This window comes from Squalius cephalus (genome assembly GCF_949319135.1).
Source record: "Squalius cephalus genome assembly, chromosome: 1".
In the NCBI taxonomy this organism is placed as follows: domain Eukaryota; kingdom Metazoa; phylum Chordata; class Actinopteri; order Cypriniformes; family Leuciscidae; genus Squalius; species Squalius cephalus.
The window spans coordinates 56,162,148-56,183,954 of record NC_137122.1 but is presented as its reverse complement, the minus strand read 5'-3'; the positions used below and the strand labels follow the sequence as shown (position 1 = coordinate 56,183,954).

The following is a 21,807-nucleotide window of genomic DNA, read 5'->3' as shown; positions in this document are numbered from 1 at the left end:
TAAGTGGCCTGTTATGTCATGAATAGTTTTAGAAAATAAATAGTTGAAGAACACTACAAATGCACAAATAATACAATTATGTGCACTTTATTTTACAAGGGTAGCCTATACAGTGTTTTGCAGTTCTTCTCTTGGATATATACTATACTTACTAAATGACTCAAACAAACTCTGAATATCTTTCAAAGATTTGATGCCACTAACCTGGAAAATCCAGTGATTAGCCATCAAAAGCTCAAAAGCAAATCAACCCAATGCTTAAACACAACATAGATTAATGGACGGCGAGTGGTCATGCTGCATGAGGCTGAGGTTAAGCAGGATTTTACAAATGAAAGAACTGTCATTTTAAAATGCCAGATAGTGGCATAAGAGTTCAGGCGTATGCTTGTAAAAGCTGTGTGGAATTTAAAGAGGTAATTATGCTAGACAGGAAAATGCTTCAGTATTTTAAGCTCTAGGGGAAAGAAAACTTTAAAAAAAACAACAATATCTCATTTCAGTCTTGGCAGGGTTCAGTGATGTTGTGAATAAGTGTCAAACAGCTGGAATTATTTCACTTGAAATGACACTGTGAGAGTATCTACTAACCAGGTGAGATCTGCACGCTGCACACACAGCAGAAAACCCACTGAGCTTCCTTGCTTTCTACAGCCTACCAAGGCAGAATCCTAACTGAAATTAAACCTCATAAATGACTGATTTGGAGCGCTGCATAGGTAGCAACCTGTGCGTCATGGGGAATGCGGGGGACTCAACACACAATGGAGAAAAGAGCTTAATGGTAACATATTGCTAATCCAACAAAGTGCTACTTCAGCCTCCAAAAAAAAACAAAAAACAAAAAACAAATGCATGGCTATTTTACAGAACGTTCACTTACGGTGTACTTACCTAAGAAAGTACTGGTAATGTAAGGTAACGATAAGGGTTAAGGTTAGATATAGGGGTAGGTTCAGGGTTTTTACCCAGTTATTGAAAATTGCTGTAATAAGAACATAAGATTCACACGGGGGACAGGGCTGTAAAATAAATTGCTACCCAACATATTATTATAATTTAAAATAACTGTTTTCTATTTGAATACATTTTAAAATGTAATTTATTCCTGTGATTCAGAGCATCATCAAGGTGCGTTCACGCCATGTCGTAATTACCGCAATTACATGATTTCAACTTGTGAAGAGCATCCACGTCCTCGTAGAGCTCGTAATTACAGCTTGTAAGATGGAAATTGTTTGAGAGCTCGACTTGAACCTGACCGCTGCAGATTTATTTATCCGTTGATAGTGGTGCCATAGAAACGCATAATTCCCAGTCTGAGGATGTGAACAGCTCCGAATATAATGTCCTCCGGAGTCTACGGTAATTACGACGGCGTGAATGCAGCATTACTATGTGTCATAATTCTTCAGAAATCAGTCAAATTTGTGATGCTCAAGAAACATTTCTGATTATTATCAATGTTGAAAACAGAGCTGCTTCATATTTGTTTGTGGAAACCATGAAACATGTTTACATAAATCTTTACTGTCACTTTTAATAAAAAATTCATTTCTTAAAAAAAAAACTCTTTCTAACTTTTGAAGAGTAGTGTATTTATGATTGCTTCATCCATCAAACTTTTCTGGATTTTTTTTTTTTTTTTTTTTGGGACAAAAGAGACCTGCAATAGTGCCTATGTAGTCAACTCATTAGGTTAAAGAAAATATCCTTATAAACTTCAGATTAGCCACAATAACTCACAATCACCTTCTCTGTTTCAGTGAGCTCAGTATTGTAAATATTGGCACTCACCTGTCTTTTAGGGGGGCTGCTGGTTGTGGGGTGGATGCTTTGATTCCTCCCGGCCAGCGGGGGGCAGAACCACTCGACTTCACTAAGGTAGATGAGGAAAGAGCAGTCGGAGCCATCCACTCCATAAAAGGTGTAGCAAGGGTCTGAAGTCCACCTGGCTCTCATCCACTTGAACATTAAGAGATGAATAACAGTTAACTGTAGGTTGGCATTATTTTGACATTTCACAGTGAGAGGACAGAGGTGTGATGCCCAAACCAAGCATGACGGGACCCATCAAATGATTAGTTTTCATGAATAACTCAGGTTTGGAATTACATTTACATTGTATTTTGCAGACACTTGTAGCGTCTGGATCAAATCACGATGACTTGTCATTTTAAGATTCAGAAAGCTTTTAACCTATTTGACTCGTTTCATGTAAATCACAGCTTAGCGCCGATGAGTCTGGACTGAATTGCTACTTATGACACGTTTGTGACTTTGTAGAAATTGAACAGGAACACCTCCGAAGCTCGTCGTGGGCTTCACATAGATCACTATCAATTTCAAACCCCCCTCTCATGGTACTCCAAGTCCAGGTGGCCAGGAAAAGCCCTCTCCGAGATGCCCAATACACACACACAAACGTCCTTTGTATCTAACTCAGAAAATAAATAATTCTGAAATGTATATGATATATTCCTGTATGAATGCATGTTTTCCCCCTTATATTAACCTAGTTATGACTTCCTAGTTGTGTTAGTTGAACTCTAAGTGCTTATTTTAAAGAATAAGAATGTATCTCTAGCAGAACGCGGTGTCCTGTTACAGGACCCCTTTGAGACTGATACGAGTTTTACGACCCCAAAAGGAATTTGCAGAGGGCTGTGACAGCTCACTCAATTCTTGTTGAGGATTTTAAATAAGCCATGTTAATCCTATATATCCTATATATATATATATATATATATATATATATATATATATATATATATATATATATATATATAACCATTTGAGAAATAGATATATCTAAACACATATCTAATTTTCTCATCTAATGATTTTCCTTCTATGTGGTTTGGCCTTTGTATTCTTGTAAACTTTTGGGATTAATGTAAAAAATTAACTTTTTTACATACTATGGTTTACCAAAATCATATGTGTGGCATGTTTGGTCTCTATAAACTCCAATCTTTGTCCCCCATTTGTTAATTTACATCACATTTTGCTAACTTTATGACGCATTAGTATTACAAAGATTCTTGTGTTAAACATCCAATCAAATTACATGTTCAGAGGCCTGCTCGAACAATGGGTCATAAAGAAATTTCCCTCCAAAGGAACACACTTCTTATTGGCTTACACACCTCCAGAGGGTGTGACATCTTCACACTTTGAAGATCACTGATCACAAGATCAGCTCTCTTCTTCATGTTCGCTCTCTTCATGTTTTCGTCACTTTTTGTTTCGCTTCTTCAAGCTTTTGTTTTCTTCAAGTTTGTTTTGTCTACCTAAGTCCGTCCTCTCTCAGCGTTTTGTTTTACATCTTGCCTCGTTTTAGTCTCGTGATCATTCATTCCTACCTACGAGTAAAACGGACTTAAACTGAGTTTAAGGTTGTCTGCCCCTGCTTAAGGTGATTTGATTCTTTGCTGGTTCTCAAAGGTTAACTGTTTGTGATAGTTTGCCATTCTTGATCTGCTCTTTCTTTCTTTATTTACTTTCGTTATTCTGTTCATATATATATATATATATATTCTTTGATTAAATGTAGTTGTATGTTTATAGTTTCAAAACCCATTATACGCTTGATTGTCTCTGTCTGCTGCTCATCGATCAAAGCCTCTTAAATGTGTGATCTTAAGCTACAAGCTTTACATTTTGATTAACCTACAGGTTAGTAATCTTATAGAACAAGAAGGTTATGCTTCATGGCCAGAAGAATAGCTTTTCTTGAGAGTTTATAAGAATAATAATACTCCTTGAGAGTTGATAAGAAGATCGTATGGTCGGTTCGGCGGACGGACGGATTATTCGATGTGGAATTAATTTTGTAGGTTATTCTTAAATTTGATCTATAGCCTATCTGTATATTTATAATTAATTATAATTCGTTGTGGTTAATTATCTATATACAGAGATACAAATATACAGGCTATGTATTCCCTTTTTGGGTGATTTAAAATGTGTAGGTAATAATGGCTCCTAACCAGTATGATTAATTGCTGATTATTAATTATTAATTATAATTCCCCTCATTTGAGCGGATTTCGCTACACACTTTTATCCAAAGCAACTTAAACGGCATTCAAATTGTTTATTTTACCAGTACTGGCATTCTCTGCATGGGGATCTTGGCATTGTTCAGGAACTGGAACTGATAGAGCATTTCAGTTCAGGTCAAAGGGTCTTATTTACATGTTGGGTTCAGTCTTCATCTTAATGCCTCGAAAGTTGCAGTGACATTGCTACATGGCTGTACCTCTTGGTTTTTGATGAAATACCTCTCTGATTTCATCAAAAATATCTTCATTTATGTTCTGAAGATGAACAAAGGTCTTACAGGTTTGGAACGACATGAGGTTAAATAAGTAATGACAGAATTTTCATTTTTGGATGAACTAACACTTTAAATCTTTGCCTGCAACCGTTTGTTTTTTAAAAGTTGCCAGCATTTTTGATAGTTTTCACAAAAGTTTCATGACCCCAGAATATTTTGTTGTATGGATATCTGAACAGGCAATATATCTAACGAAAGAACAGAGTCTCTGATTTAAAAAAAAAAAAAAAAAATTCTAGCTTCATGTGGGTAAATTTCATTTAAAAGCAACATTTTGAATAAAAAGCTGCAAAATTCATGTTGTTGTTGTTGTTTTTTCAAAGACTACAACATAAATAAGCAATGCTTTTATCACTTGTTTCTGCTTCTTTTTTGCCTGTGTTTTAATCCGGAGATTCTGTTCTCTTTCAACAGATGTGTAATAGCGCCGCCTACCATATAGCAATGAAAGCAAGGAAAGCCGTATAATTCCGTCAATGGCAGGAAAAGAGTTAATAATTGAAGGTCAGCAGCAAAAACATTAGTAAATTAAGTAATATTAAGTCCATAAACTCTATTTGATGTATTATTTAATTATTGCAGATTTCATAATGTTCAAAAATTTGTGATCAATAAGATTTTTGGTAACTAACTATACATAACTTTGTAACTACATGTCAACTAACTCTCAGATTGTTAGTAGACTGTCTGCTTAATATCTGCTAAGATTTTATTTTGATGCTCCTCCAACAGACATTCTACTAACTAACTTTGCAACTACATGTCAACTTATTCTACTAACCCGAATAGTCTATTAATACTCTAATGAGAGTTTGTTGACATGTAGTAGCAAAGTAACTTAGACTTAGATGTCTAAAGTGGATTATCGAAATAATGTTTTGAATTGTAATAATATTTCACGATATCACAAATTTTACTTCATTTTTTGGTCAAACAGCTGCAGCCCTGGTGAACAGACTTCTTAAAAAATATATAATTTAAGTCATGGTTATATGGCGTGCACATAATTAGGCTCATTATAGTGTGTGCTTTATTCACAAAATGCCATGCTCCATGTGAGATATGTCAGATCTGCTGTGCTCTCCGCAATACAGCACTGCGGTCCTGAGATCTCAACCGTACTGTGCAAACTGCGTTCAGCACAGATTTTGTGGGTGTGTTTGTGCCGTTGCCTGATCTGCATAATTAATTTAGTGGATCGGGGGCTAAAGCAGCGCAGACAGAACATGCAAATAAACAGCTTTCGGCAGGAGCAATTCATTCTTAGTAAATTCCCCCATGTGCATTACCTACAATACAAATCATTAAAGCCATCATAATTATTTTAACATGTTGACAGCCCTATATTTCATAAAAATCAATTTACTGAAAAGTGGAAAAGATGCAAATGTGATATATGTGGTGAAAGAATGTTGATGCAGGTAGGTGTAAATATGTGCAATAAGCGGGGAAATATTTATGAGGATGAACCATGTGTCATGCAGGGCAAAAGTGTAAATTCGTGCTGAATATTTTATGTAGGCACCTTGCTTATCAGAGGTTACGCATCTGTTTCATGGAAACTAAAGAGTTCATGAACTGCGAAAATGTTATTTTATAAGTAATGTTCAGGCTTATACGAAGACAACAGCAGCTACATGTGCTTTTGGCTTCAATGCTGGTTTCAGTGCATTAGTGCCAACAAATGCTCTCATTCGGGATGTTCACCACAAACAATGTGCATTGTTTCTTTCAATATCTTTTTTTTTTTTTTTTTTTTGTGCTGAATATTTGCATTGGTCTGAAAGGACAGAGAAACTCGTCTGGTTACATGGCACATTTGGCTGATGTCTCCAGTATTCACAATATATTTGTTATTATTCTACTAGCAATATAAAATTAACCCTCTGGTGCTCTTCGCGTGACAGTCAAAAATGACAGAATGTTTTATTTATTTTTTGTCAATGAAATGAACATACTATATTTTAGTTTGTATGTTTTTTATTTCATATTTTGTATTTTTAGGGGATTTTTTTATACTAAATTATTATTTACGCTGTATTTATAATCCATTTCACTTTTTTAGCATAGACAACTTAAACTGTCGTAAATCTTGAATGCTTTAGAGCACAGACTTAAGTTTGATCTCTTTTCAAAGACGACACTTGATAGATTATTGCTGAGGTGAAAAAAGTTTTAAAAAGTTAACTTAAAAAAAGTAACAGAAATTTACGTGCATTGTTATAAAAAATGCTCAAACATATTATTTAAATTTTTATATGAAATATATATTTTCAAAATCACGTTTTACTCTAAAACTGCAGGAGAATCAAAGCCATACTGTACATCTAAACAAGTTGTGCTCCAAATTTGAGTCTGACATCTCAAAATTGAGCTTTCAGTAAGATTTTGTTTGGCTGCAGTACCAAACGCTTCCACTAGATAAAATTCGTCTCCCATTCATTTCCAATGCGGCCATTTGTGATCGCGAGGAGTACAAGTGTGACTATTTTTCTACAGGACCATTTAACCTTTTCGAATCATGTCCTTGATTTTTTTTTTTTTTTTTCACATAGCAAGTGCCAAAACTTTTACCAAGTTTCGTACCATTCCAATAAAGTTAAATAAATAAATAAATTCGTTAACATTTTGGTAAAAAATGACCAACGAGCACCAGAGGCAAGACAGAGAACATTTCAGTGTTTAATGATTTGTATGTGGTGTTTTAAAGACCATGACTTTAGATTAGCTCTCTCCATATATAAAATATTGTAAATGCACTCTAGGTTTCTCATGGCCAAACACTGATAGGGAGACGTGTTCACATGGTTTCTTTAAACCTAGGACAAACTGCACTAGAATAAACAACATTAGAAGAGAGACATCATCTATAAAACAGCATCATCAATCAATGAAACAGGTGTGAAAACACTCTCCAAGAAATCAATTTGTTTGGTGCCAAGTGTTTGCTTCCACCAATCTGTTTCCCTCCAAGGCAACCATGGAAGAAAAAAAGACAGACATAAAGGAGTATGAGAGTTTTTGAAAAAAATCTGTCAACTCACATCCACTTTACTGGCGCAATCCGGGTACGCAGGATCCTTCGGGACTTCGCACTGGCCCATAACTCCATCTCGGCCTGTAGATGAAAAGGACGGGCAGTCACAGTCTGATAACACTCTTCCACAGTACAGTAGCTTCGGTGGTGAACACCAGTGGGATCTGAACGCTCTCGGCTTTAATGAGGCTTTGGGAGAGTCCTCCCTATCTTCTTCCATCTACTCAACTTCCTCTAAGCTTGCTTTATTAGGTATTATGAAAGTGAACTCTTGGCCTCATATCTCGTACTTGTCTGAGTAAGGCTTGCTCTGGGCTTTGTTAAGAGCTCTACTGCTTTCTCTTCACTAGGGTAGAAAATTGCAAACATCCCCCTTCTCCTTGATTAATAAACTCCCATCGCTCACTGGTAGCCGGTCCCAGTCAGCCTAATTAACTTAGAAAGATGTTGTTCTTTGTAAAACAGGCTACTTCAGATCCATCAAGGAGCAATACAGAGAGAGGAATTATGGGCTATTCTGCTTGATTATGAAAAGACATCCTTGAACCCTTAAATCAAAGGACATCCACTGGCTCTTGTATTCTGTACCCATGGAATATTAATTTAGGAAATTCACTCCATCGTCCTGCGTTTGATACTCCCCAAACTTTGTAGAGATCCCTATTGAAGTCTCTTTGATTGCAGACTCTGATATTTTGGAAACCAACAAAGAAATTGTTGAAATCTCTTTTGATATGAGACGTGATATTTGAGCAAAAATCTCAATGCCGTCTAGGAGAAACATCTGAAGTATTAAAGTGATCTAATTTATGACTTTTGTATGGGCATATCTATAAAACAAATAGCTATTTTTTGAGGGAAGTCACCAATGCTATATTTATTTGATAAAAAATACACTAAAACGTTAACATTGTGAAATAGTATTATAATTTTAAAGATCGGTTTTAGTTCTTCAGTGTCACATGACACTCTTTATAATCTTCATATAATCTAATATGCTGTTATTGGTGCTCCATTATCAATAACTCATAAATTAATGTTCCATGTTGTTTCACAATATTATATTTTTACAGTATTTTTGGTTCAAATAAATGCAGCCTTGGTGGACATAAGAGACTTCTTTCAAAATCATTAATAAATCTAGTAACACTTTCAATTGTCCACTTTAAAAAATTCTACTAATAAAGTAACTTTGCATCTACATGTTAACTAGCCGTTAGAGTATTAGTAGCCTGTCAGTTTAATTTCTGCTAACACTTTATTTTGATGCTCATCAAAAATACATTCTACTGACTATTGTCACGGGTGGTTGCAGGCAAACAGAAGAAGAAGAAGAAATATGGAGTTTCCTTTGTGTCTTTTTTTTATTCAATCAAACATACAAGGTTTGAGAGTAAAACTAAAAATGAAGAAGTTGATGACAATTATTTGCAGTGCGTGTACATCTTTGAAACCCTTTATTTTTCTTTGTGCATTTCGAACACTTTTTCATAACAAAAAGCACAAATTTTGCTCTCTTTTCTGCTGTCTTTTTTGCGGGTCTAAATCTTTTGCTTGCGAATGAAGCCGTGTCTCAGTGGGCGGTCTCTATCAACCAGGGATGCGTTTCCCAAAAGCATCGTAAGCCTAAGAAGATCGTAAAAACGATCTTACGACTGATCTTAATATTACAGTCTCTTTTAAATCTTGTTAAATCTCTTTTTTGGCTTATTTTATCTGAAAAAGAAAACTTGCCTAATAATTCTGCACACCTGAAAATAAGACATTTTTCATTTCCAGCCTTCATGAACAATTATATATCACTTATAAATGATTAAATACAAAATGAATAGTAGTTATTAAGATTAATATGGTTTGGAATTGGCAAAATGTTCCTGGGAATAAAATATAATCAGAAAATCAACGTGCCTAATAATTCTGCACGACCTGTATTGGGCATTTCTTGGTTGGCCAAGTATTGACAAGGCCATTTCTTCCTCTGCTGTGAGAAGAGAAGACTCATTAGGCCCACCACCTGTTTTATTAAATGTGGTCCTCTGCAGTGCCCTTTTCCTTTTAGCAAGGCTGGCAAAGTCCTGCACTTCTTCCTGACCTCCTTCCCTCATCTTTTAATTCCTCTAGTTGCAGTCCGTTCTGTAGCAATATCCTCTCAGTTTGTTTGTTTCTGTTTATTTGTATGACTGCCCTTAAACCTCTGAAAATAATATGTTTGTATAGCGCCACCTCCTCCAAAATGACATTAATCTCCTCTTTTTGAAAAATGTCTTTTCTTTGTTTTTTTTTTGGTTCAGCCATTTTGCTGGTGTCTCCACCCGTAGGTTTGTGCTTTTATAGATTATTGGCCTCGTAGAAAATGCACATCAAATGAAAACAATTAGGTTAAACATCCCAAAATACAAACGTGTGCTACAATTACCAGCCATTCTACAAGGTGACATTTCAGCACTTGGCAAACGGACAGCGACTCTTAAGTATCACTTAAAGCACAGCTGTGTGCGATCGTACCAAGTGTGTTTTTGTGAAACGCACGTGAAATGAACACGAACGTTCGTAAAGCTGCTCGTAGAAAATCCTCGTAAGTGCTAAGATCCATCATTATCTGGAAACGCAGCCCAGGATGAAAGGCCCTTTTCTATTGGTCACCCTGGATTGAAGTGACAGGTTGGCCACGCCCACTACGTTTTCCCGCTGCTGCCGCGCAGTGTGTCTGTGAGTTGTAACATGTCGAGCAACAGGTCGTTTACTGAGTAAGATAACTGATTTAATATCATAAACTCAGTGACAAGTCAACTGAATATTTATCTTCTTATGCTCTCCCATTTAGATACTTAACCAGTATGCTAAACCAGTGAGGTCGGGCCAAAGGGTCTGGTTTAGGTAATCATATGTCTGCCATAACTTCTGGGTCATTTCATTACTGGAACCGTGATTGGGCTAGCAGGAGAGACGTTACACTGAGTTTTAACAATATTAGGCTTACAAATTATAATTATAATATAGGTACATAAAATACATAATATAAATTAGGTTTTATAAATGATTTTACACGTTTTCTTTCATTAATATATATATTAAATTGTATAACATGCACTTATCTAGAAAGTCCAAGCAGTCTTTAACTTTTTGCTGTTATGTAAGTGCATTTAAACTTTCACATTTTTCATATTCATATTTATTCATATTTAATCTTAAGTAGAGATTTAAATAACGCTGACTGTCGGAAAAGAATCCGGCTGTCGCAGTGTGACTTGCTACTTTTAGCTGCTGGTTTATATGTCATGTGCATGATCTGTCTGTTATCAAAACTGCATGTCTCTAGAGCACCAAAAGTTAAATAGTGTACATTTAAGCAAAGAAATAACAGTGATTATAATGTGTGATCAATGATCTGCAGCAGCAGCCATATCACCATGTAGCCCAAGACTGGTCTCCCACTGAAGCTAAGCAGGGTTGAGTCTGGTCAGTAAATAGATGGGAGACCTCCTGAGAAAACTAGGTTGCTGCTGGAAGAGGTGTTAGTGAGGCCAGTAGGGGGCGCTCACTCTTTTGTCTGTGTGGGTCCTAACGCCCCAGTGTAGTGACGGGGACACTATACTGTAACAAGCACCATCCTTCGGATGAGACGTAAAACCGAGGTCTCTCTGTGGTCATTAAAAATCTCGTAAAGAGTAGGGGTGTAGCCCCGGTGTCCTGGCCACATTCCCTCCATCGGCCCTTGTCACCCATGGCCTCCTAATAATCCCCATCCACTGAATTGGCTCTATCACTCTCTCTCCTCTCCACCTATAGATGGTGTGTGTGAGCGCACTGGCGCTGTTGTTCTTTGGCTGCCGTCGCATCATCCCAGTGGATGCTCACACTGGTGGTGGTTGAGGAGAGATCCCTGGTATGATTGTAAAGCGCTTTGGGTGTACAGTAGTACATATGAAAGCGCTATATCAATGCCTCATTCATTCATCTGGATTTGTATTACACAGTTCCATATAAATGCTTCTGAATGTTATATATTTGTTACATCAGCTAATTTTGGAATGTTTTGTGCAGCAGCAGCGGGAAAACGTAGTGGGCGTGGCCAACCTGTCACTTCAATCCAGGGTGACCAATAGAAAAGGGCCTTTCATCCTGGTTGATAGAGACCACCCACTGAGACACGGCTTCATCCGCAAGCAAAACTCACAAGCAAAAGATTTAGACCCGCAAAAAAGATAGCAGAAAAGAGAGCAAAATGTGTGCGTTTGTGATGAAAAAGTGTTAAAAATGCACAAAGATTTTCATAGATTCACACACACTGCAAATCATTTTATCAACAACTTTATTTTTGAGCCTTAAAAAGACTTTTTTGCAATCTTTTTTTTATTTAATTTTTTTATTACAAAACAATTCGTTTTACTCTCAAACACAGTATGTTTGATTGAATAAAAAAGACACAAAGGAAACTCTATAAAGAAAAAAAGTTCCAACACGGAGTTAATCATAATAATCCAAATAATAGGCAAACAGGTAAAGCAACACACACACAAAGGCTAAGTTTGCATGACAACGATATGCTTAAAACAGAGTTTTCCGCGTACAGACGTCACCATTGTCAAAACCATCCCCACACACACGGATCCGTGAAAACGACGAAAAACGCTGTATTCTGCTGCCAGACCATTAGATGGCGATGAAACACTATATTGAACATGTAATACGCATGTGCACGATGTCATTGTTTTCAGAGATTTGCATTTTTGTTGTTTACACGGAGACCGTTTTCCAAAACTTGCACTTTGAAACCAGTTTATAAAAGTTTGCATTTCCAGGCACCCAAAATGCCGTTGTCGTATAAATGAACAACCAAAACACATAAAAAGTTTTTAGTTGAAACTGGTGTCGTATAAACAGCCCCTTAATGTAAGAGTGACCGGACAACAAACAGAGGAAAAGGAGGAACTTAAATACTGGCACAATTAAAGGTAATTAACGATACACAGCTGAAACAAACAAACTCAATGACGGTGACCATGGTAACAAAAGAGTGGCGGGAAAATCAAATGAAGTGTGACTAATGAAAAAAAACTGAATGTCCATGAAAACTAAAACAGAGAGAAGATAACTGTGACAACTATAAGTATATTTCTAAGTACATGTTAACTTACTCTGTTAACCCTAACCTAACAGGCTACTAATACTCTGAATGAGAGTTAGTCGACATGAAGCTGCAAAGTTACTTTACTAATTACTAGAATGTCTAAAGTGGACCATCAAAATAAATTATTCCTTAATTATTCCAAACTTTGGACATGAATATACAGTATATTCTGATTGATTGTCACGTTGTGTCACATTTTCACATTCATTGTGAACAGGCACAGTCACTGGAAACTGACTTTACATCAAAAGACATTTAGTATTATCAGTCAAATATTTCAGTTAGAAATGTCTAAAAAGTCATTAAAAACAATTTCAGTAGCACACTGAGGTTCTAATTTTCAAAAAAGAAAAGTTTTCTTAACAAAGTAAGCAGAGTTTGAGAAGAATCCTTGTACTTTCTGTCCAAATGGCAGAGCAGAAGTATGAATTATGTTTGTCTTGCATTAGTAGTTTAAATAAACCTCCCACACATCTTGCACATATGCTCGCTAAAAACCAGCTGGAAATCGACCAAACTCTGTTGGCAAACTTCAGAGATATCTAAACCTACAGAGGGCCTCACTGAACAAATAGCGGCAAGAGATGACTGGCATTATTGCGATGGAGTTCAATCAAGTTGCATTAAATAATAAATAGCAAATGTGTTGTCCTGCAAAATGGCATTGAGCCCAGACCTCTTCATGACTAATTTTAAACAGCATTTTTAATATGATTTTGGCTCACTATAAAGAGACTAAGACGAGAGTTTTTGGTGAGTTTATCAATCTTGTTTGCTGTTTTATGTAATCAGGCAAAAAATAACTTAATGGACTTAATTTATACTTAATTTAAGTATAGACACAATGAGACTAGTTTTATAGTATAATATATATACAGTATATATTATTTTTTGTTTCTTTGAAGGGGAGAGTACTATAAAAATCAATATGCCTATCGAGAGTTCACATGGACAACATATGCCAGCATGTGTGTGTGTGTGTGTGTGTGTTTAATGTATTTGTAAACATTTTAAGGAACACTGAATATCAATGCAATTAATCTCCAATAAAGGTTGGTTTAAAGCACTTAATTTATGACATTTTCCCATTTTGAGTGACCAAATCTAAAGTGAGAACTATTTACTAATAACCAATTAACAATTCCTTTACTAGGTAATTAAATAATAATAACTGATGATTACAGTGACAATGAATTAAGAACTCATTAAATATAGCCTATTATTACATGGCTCTGTGAAATACTTGATTCTGATTGGTCAATCGCGCCATCCAACGGTGTGTTATCCCCGGTAACAACCGCTAAAAATAGATAACACGGGCTCATCCAAAATGGAAAAAAAAGCACTATTTTTTAAATAATTAAAAACCACATTGTCAAAAGTTGAAGTCTCATCCTCATCTAATTAAGTTTAGTTAAAGGGACACTTCACCCATTTGCATTAAGCTTTGTATTGTTAGAAACCCAGTCATATATTATAATAAACGTGGATTTTTCATTAATTTTTCCCTGAGATGGGAGAAATAAGGATTTAAGTGTTTTACTTCCTGCTTATTATGACGTAAAAATCATCATTTTGCGTCATAATAAGCAGGAAGTCACATTTCATTGAAAAGTGTAGAGACTACAAACACTAGCTCCTCATTATTCCAGGGGGCGGGACCCGCTCACGCTACAGGCTTATTACAGATCAGTGGGTGGGACTTCACTTTCTGAAACTAAAAGCAATATCCTCCATCTTGTTTGGAAGCTAAGCTAACAGGCACTGTGGAGCCGTTTATATACTGTCTATGTGTGGAACCAGCTGTGAAGATATGACAATAGCGGAGGGTAATGTTACTCAATATGATATAGAAGAAGAGGATTTCGGAAGTCTGATGCTCGAATCAGGTGTTTGTGGCTACCTTTACAAGCCGCATAGCGAAGAGCAGCCGAGGCAGAAGACCTGCCTGCCGCGGACGAGGATCCCGGACTGGCTCGAGCTGGGGGCGCCGGTGATCTCACTATGCAACTACGAACACAGAGATAGAGTCCGTCTGCTTTAAATTTAAACGATGCCAATTTCTCCTGGACGAAATCTCTGAATCAGACGAGGACACGGACGTTTGTGTTGTGAACCATCCTAGTTTCGCACCGCATCTGACTGAACATCCCGGTAACGTTACCATGCAATAATTCACCACTTCGAAAGAAATACAAATGAGGAGTAATTCACTAATGAGTTTGCCAAATAACTAACGTTAGACAATTTGTATGAAATGAATTTCAAGCTCCGGTGGTAGCTAGCCTTATAGACGGATGAGTGATTCATATGCTGTTCTGGATTAGTGGGAGTGGCTTGCAGAGCTGTGCAATGTGGTGCATTGTGGGAGTTGTTGTCTTTCATACAAATGCGTCCTGAAGTTACTTTCTTTCTTTCCTCGGTCAAGAAGGCACCAAATTCAAAATTTATTTTACATTTCGACTACATATATGACCCACTTTCAATAAAGATCAATGTTCCCATGGGTGAAATGCTCCTTTAACTTCTGTTCTGTCACTTGTCAGATGTGATGCATGGAAGCTTTGTCATTAATGTTAATTTTATTTTAATTTGCAGGTTTTTAATCTATGCAGTGCCGCTTTTTAAAGTTTTCTTCATCACATCAAGCAATCCTGTTATGCAGAAGACTTCTTGAATGCATTCAGTGTTTTTCCTTATTTAAAATAAGGTATGTTCACCAAATATCCAGTGCTGGAATTGATTTGTTAATAAAGTGATGTGATCAAATGTTAACCCTGTTGTCTGTGTTCTGTATTTTGCTTAATGTATTTATGTTTTTCATACATATTTTCTTTTGGGACAGTGAGAAATAATCAATTGCTACTACAGCGTACAATTTTCAATTGGACCAACGACACGGTTTGATAAACATAATTTTTCCATTGGCTCAACATATTTCTGAGCCCATGTTAACAGACTATTGCCACAATTGCTAAAATTCAATTCACAGATATTAAATTAAGCCAATTCAAAAATTTAGATGGGACCAGTTACTAGAACATTTTGAGTTGGAGAGGTTATTTTTCTTCCTAAAACAACCCTTACAATAAGAAAATCCTCAATCACCTCTGCCTGGGATGTTAGTCTTCTTGAGAATCTGCTCCATTCGTATAGCCATGTCAGACACGTTCTGGGCGATGGCCTGGATTCGCTCCACCAGACCAACTGGCTGAAATCTGGAGAAGTGAACAGAAGTGAGAGAGAGAAATGATGCCCAACTATTAAAGAAACAGTTCACCCACAATGAGGCTACTGGACTACTTTGATCATAATTGATAATAAAAAAAAAAAAAAATTAAGCATGACAGTAGAAATCACAATCAACTTTGTTGTATGCAATAACCAGCTCAGACAACATCTCATTTAAAGTCCCACAGAATGAAATAATAAGACTTTAGGGTGAGAAAAGATGAGTTTAAATATGCATTATGGAAATGAGGCACATCTAACAGTGTCTGTGACTAATAAATATGAGAAATGAGAAGGTACACGGTCTATAGATGCATCCTCTTGCTTTGACTGAAGCAGACGTGTCTTTATTTATTGTTGAAGTGAATTGCAACATCCTTGAATGGTGCGATTACCCATTGGACATGCTAATTGCTTGAAATATGCTTGGAGCATGAAATAGCGATGCTTCTGCACTGACACCATTTACATAGATAGATAATGAAAATGACACACGGCATGTTTAGGCCTGGCCCTGAGAGAAAAACACGTTACAGCAATTAAGCCAGTAACTTAATTCCCTTGTTGTTGAAGCCTAGAAACGATCCGAGAGATTAAAACAACTGGGTTCAAATGAAGGGGAAATTGTTCCATTTAATTGTTCCAGAGGTGGATTTTTAGAAGATTTCACCACTTTTTGTTAAATAAAGCTAACATTGAAACAGCCTTGGAATGTTTTAAGTATGCAGTCATTATTTTCAAATGACTTTTATGTGTCATTATGTATTGATATTTTTTTTTTAAAAATTAAAATTGTATATATTTTTTTTAATTAATGATAATTGACAAAATAGTAAAATAATCATAAAACATTTCAGTAACACTTTGCAGTAAGGTTTCTTTTGTAACATTAGTTAATAAATACTGTATAGACAAATGTATTGCTCATTGTTAGTTAATGCATTAACAAATGTTAACTAATGGGACCTTACTGTGGACCTTAAATGCATAGTTCACCCAAAAATGAAAATTCTGTCATAATTTACTCACCAATCTTTTTGGTTTCCAACATTTTTCACTATATCTTCTTCCAGCAGAAGAAAGAAATTCGTACAGGTTTGGAGCGACTTAAGGGTGAGTAAATGATGACAGAATTTTCATTTTTGTGTGGACTATCCCTTTAGCTGTTACCAACATTTCAATTTTTATTAAGTAAAAATTGTAATGTAAATTTTTGTATGTTAGTGATGGGGTACACAGTTGAAGGCCGGGTCACCTATTTCTGAATTCTCTTGAGTTACAAGCTCAGATCTTTAACCATTATGCTTCCACCGCTCCATAATGCTTAAAGACATGGCTGAAATGAGTCTTAAAAATGGAGTATCAAATAACAAAATGATAGATATTTTTGACCAAATAAAACATCCAAATAGTGGCCCTGAATATTTGCCCTGAAAAATATGGATATATACAAATTGAGTAAATTGTTAGATTGTGCCGATATCCTGCCGACAAAGGCAAAATGTTAGATCAGATGGATCTCCATCTCAGAAATATCAGATATATTAGACATGTCCCAAATCACTGCCAGAAGATATCAGTCTTAAAAAAGTCAGGGAAGAGCAGAAGCAGGAGACAAAGTGATGATAGTAAAAAGAGTCTTTCAGCAAGCTCGGGGAGTGCATTGTCATCTTTGTTTCACACCAAGTGTTTGATTTCTTCATAATACAGCTCGCATGAACCGCCTGCAACCTCGTGCCCTGCAGCTATAGTACATCAGCAACACGCTGAAGCAAACAGCCTCCCTTCTGTGAGCAACTGTCACTCGCAATAAATGTCACCTCTGCACAGCACAGGGCTGAACGCTCACAGAACCACGCCATCTGAACCCTGACCTTTCTGACTTCACACCCGAAGACAATAAAGCGTTTAGGCGGAGCTGTCACATGCATGTTTGACTTCTGCATCCTCTGCACTTCTGAGATTTCTTTTTTTAGATCCTGTCAGAGCTTTTTACCTTCTGTAGTCTTGAATCCACACCAATCAAATCAGTTTTTTTTATAAAAGAACGTCAGTGTTGATTTTTCAGTCCAACAGACACATTTCGAAAACACAAGGTAAAGGCTCTAAGGCTTTGCTTATGCGGCACCCAATTCAATCTGTACTGTATTTGCAATCAATTTTAGGGCTGACTTTCACATTTTCACATTGGATCCGTTTGTTCAGTCAGTGTAGTCAATAAACGTTATTTCTACATCGGTTGTTGCAATAATTACTTCAGCTACAACAAGGTGCCCTAAGACTTTTGTCTACAGCAACAAAGAGTACAGTAGCATGGAAAGTGGTGAGCTCATCAGATAATATGTGACCCTGGACCACAAAACCAGTCACATGGCTAATTTTTAGGACATTGAGATTTATACATCATTTGAAAGCTGAATAAACGAGCTTTCCATTGATGTATGGTTTGTTAGGATAGGATAATATTTGGTCGAGATACAACTATTTGAAAATCTGGAATCTGAGGGTGCAAAAAAATTGAAACATTGAGAAAATCGCCTTTAAAGTTGTCCATTTATGTTGGCGATTGTGCTGCATTCACTCACAAAAATAAATATTTTATATATTTACGGTAGGAAATGTACAAAATATCTTCATGGAACATGATCTTTACTTAATATCCTAATGATTTTTGACATAAAAGAAAAATCGATCATTTTGACCCATATAATGTATTGTTGGCTATTGCCACAAATATACCCGTGCCACTTGTGACTGGTTTTGTGATCCAGGGTCACATATAAGCATCAGAGGCATGACAGTATTTTTAACAATCATTTTCATGTTCACTCATTCACTATTTACTATATACCAAATGTAGTTACATAGTTACAACGAGTCGTATTACAGAGAGCGAACAAAAATTTGTTCAGGCATGATTGTAGACTGCATTGTGTATCTAAAGCTTCAAATTAGAATATCGCATAAAACATTTGCGAAGCAAGTTGCATTTCCATCCCATTTTAACAATCTAAGCGCATGGTCTAAAGCGCGCGGCACAAGTGCATTTAGGGCGTCCAAATCCACTTTTGCTAGTTTAAAGATGGGAAAAATGGTCGTCCCTATTCTCTAAATGAGTAATGGGTGTGTTTTGGGCGTAACATGCAATAAACCAATCAGAGTCTCATCTCCCATTCCCTTTAAAAGCCAGTTGCGCTCGTGCCATTGCGGATTCACTATTTGCATGGCGTAATTTGCAAGCGAAAAAACTCAATGCGTCTCCAGAGAGCAAACGGATCTGCTCATGCGCGAAGTTAAAGCATGCAAGCAGACCATCTATGGGACAAGACGGATTCCACCATATCTTTATGTACACAATAATAATCTTTTACATTGTAATCCTTTTATTATAATATTTGGCAAGTTTGTGTGCATGCGTGGTGGACTCTATACTGTAGTATAGTCTATTACTAATGTGCTCTTTAAATAATAAAAAAAATATTGCACCATTGACTTTAGACCAGGTTGTTGTGACTATGCGCCTGAACACACCACATTTTCAGACCAGTACACATGGGCGCACAGATGGGCACAAATGCATTTGCTATTTAAACAACGGGACAGGACGTGAAAATACTAAATGTTGCTGTGGCTGCTGCAATATTGACAGACTTTTTTGTATTATTATTTAAAGACAGACATAGTTTGTTCAGTAAACCACTGTTTAATATATATATACTGTATATATATATATATATACTGTATATAATTTTTTTTTTTTTTTGGTTCAGCAGGGAAAATAAAAATAGTTTTATTTTTCTTGCTGAACCAAAAAAAAAAAAAACCTGAGACAAGTAACGAACTGTCATAATACCGCTACACCCCTAATATTATTGTAAGGCATCTGTCATTTTTAAAAGAAAACTGAATTCTGTGATCATCCCTTTGCGCCTGTCACATTTTTTTTTTTTTTTTACTTCTGAGTCAGACTGGACAGATAGTGAAACTAAAGGATGACGGAACAGCTTTTAACCCTCAAAACCTTTTTTGGACAAATGTGGGCAAAATAATTTGTATTCATTTTTTAAAAATACTTTCCTTAATCTGAGCGGTACAAGACTTGGCAACTTTTCCTAAGTTTGCCACCTGAACACACAAAAAAAAAAAATTGACTCGATTCAAGAATGTTAAGTGGGTGAAAAAAAAAAACTCCTTAATCTCGTGTTTGTGGACAAAAATGGGCACCCATAGGAATGAATGGGAAAAACTGTAATTCAGAGCATTTTTTGGGGGGGAGTCAAAAAAAAAATCAATAGATCCAACACAATGCATATCATACATACACACAAATGAAGGGGTGATCCTGTACAACAATCTCATTGTGGCAAACACTCACACTCACACACACACACACACACACAAACACACACAAACACACAGACACACACTAAGAAAGCATTCAATGAGCCAATAACAGAGCCGTTCTTTTTTCTTTTTTTTTAATAAAAAGTCACTCACACATATAAAAACAAAGAATTGAATGAGCCAATGACTGAATTTTTATTTTATTTTCTAAAATCACCTGTGCACACGCACACACAAACACACACATGCGCACAAGTGCATGAACACATTATAACTATGATTATTGTTTGTTCTTACCTGTTTATTCTTACTTAACACTTACTTTTTTGAGTTATTGTTATTTATTCTTACCTGTTGGGTACCAATTAGCTTTTTGAGTTATTGAAATTTGATGTTTTGAAATACTTTGTATTTTCCTTATAGCATCATATTTGATGGGTCATATTTGTCTAAGCATATTTTGGTATCTTTGTACAGTCTCACCTAACAAAGATATATATATATATATATATAATATATAATATATATATAATTTTAACTTGTGATAAAGTAAAAAAACTTGGTGGTTAAATTCATAAGAACAGTGTTTTATAGAGTTATAGAGCCTACATGCAGCCCTTTAGTAGAGCCATCTAGTGGCTAATGATATTTTATTTTATTTTATTTTTTGTTAATTTTTTACCAACATAAGACACCAGATGTCACCAAAGTCATTTATTCTTACCAGTTTTGTACCAATACATTTTTTTTATATTTTTAAATTTGATGTTTTTTGTTTAAAATAAACAATAAATGATCTACTACTTATTTGTCATATTTGGTCATATTTGTCTAAGCATATTTAGCATTTTTGTATTGTCTCACCTAACACAGATATATATATATATATATTTTAAATTACAGTTTTAACTTGTGATAAAGTCAAAAAATTACATTTATTATAACATTTTTATAGAGTTCAGCCTATATGCAACCATTGAGTACTAAAGCCATATTTACTATTGAAATAATTGATATTATTGCTTTTTTGTAATTTTTTTTACCAACATCAGACACCAGATGTCACCAAAGTCACCACATTTTTTGAGTTTTAGCTGTCTGAATTTAATGAAATGATGTTTTTTACTGAAGTTAAAGAAATATTAAATATAACATAAAAATAAGCATATTTTAAATATAAAATATGGTATTATTAATTTAAATAAATTCAAAAATACCCCCAAAATAAAAAAAAAAAACATAAATTGATAGTTTTTATTTTATCGAAGATAGTGATATAACATTTATTTAAAAAAAATTGTTGGATCACACCTTAGACCCCCGTGCCCACATTTGTCCACATTTACGGAATTAAGGGCTGTAATGTGAATAGGGTTTGAGGGATAAATTACTCATTTTTGTTGATTGACATGACAGAGTTTAGGGTATTTTGGTTTTGATGTGTGAATTGTAATGTGGACTCATAATTTCAAAGCAGCTTTACAGAAAATTCATGTGTATTGTGAAAAGCACTATACAAATAAATGTGAATTGAATTGAATTGAATTTAATGGTATCTTACCGGTGAAAAGACGAAACACATCTCCTTGTGTTAATACTTGTGTATTTACCAGAAATATCAATCTGGTAATTTTACTGTAATTTACCAGGCTTGTTGTGTGAAAGCACAGAGTTTGAAAACATTGATTATTTTTGCAGTTCCATTGGTGATAGATGAGCAGA

General features: G+C 35.6%; 1 protein-coding gene across 1 annotated transcript in view; it reads right to left on the bottom strand.

Annotated features, from left to right (window-relative positions):
* mgat5b (alpha-1,6-mannosylglycoprotein 6-beta-N-acetylglucosaminyltransferase B) overlaps positions 1–21,807 on the bottom strand; it is a 122,759-nt gene that overhangs the window by 68,835 nt on the left and 32,117 nt on the right. Inside the window, exons 4-6 of the mRNA XM_079866191.1 lie at positions 15,619–15,728; positions 7,387–7,460; positions 1,798–1,965 (exon numbers count right to left, since the gene is read on the bottom strand). Of these exons, the coding sequence (XP_079722317.1) occupies positions 1,798–1,965; positions 7,387–7,460; positions 15,619–15,728 (352 nt within the window). The remainder of the gene's footprint in view (positions 1–1,797; positions 1,966–7,386; positions 7,461–15,618; positions 15,729–21,807) is intronic.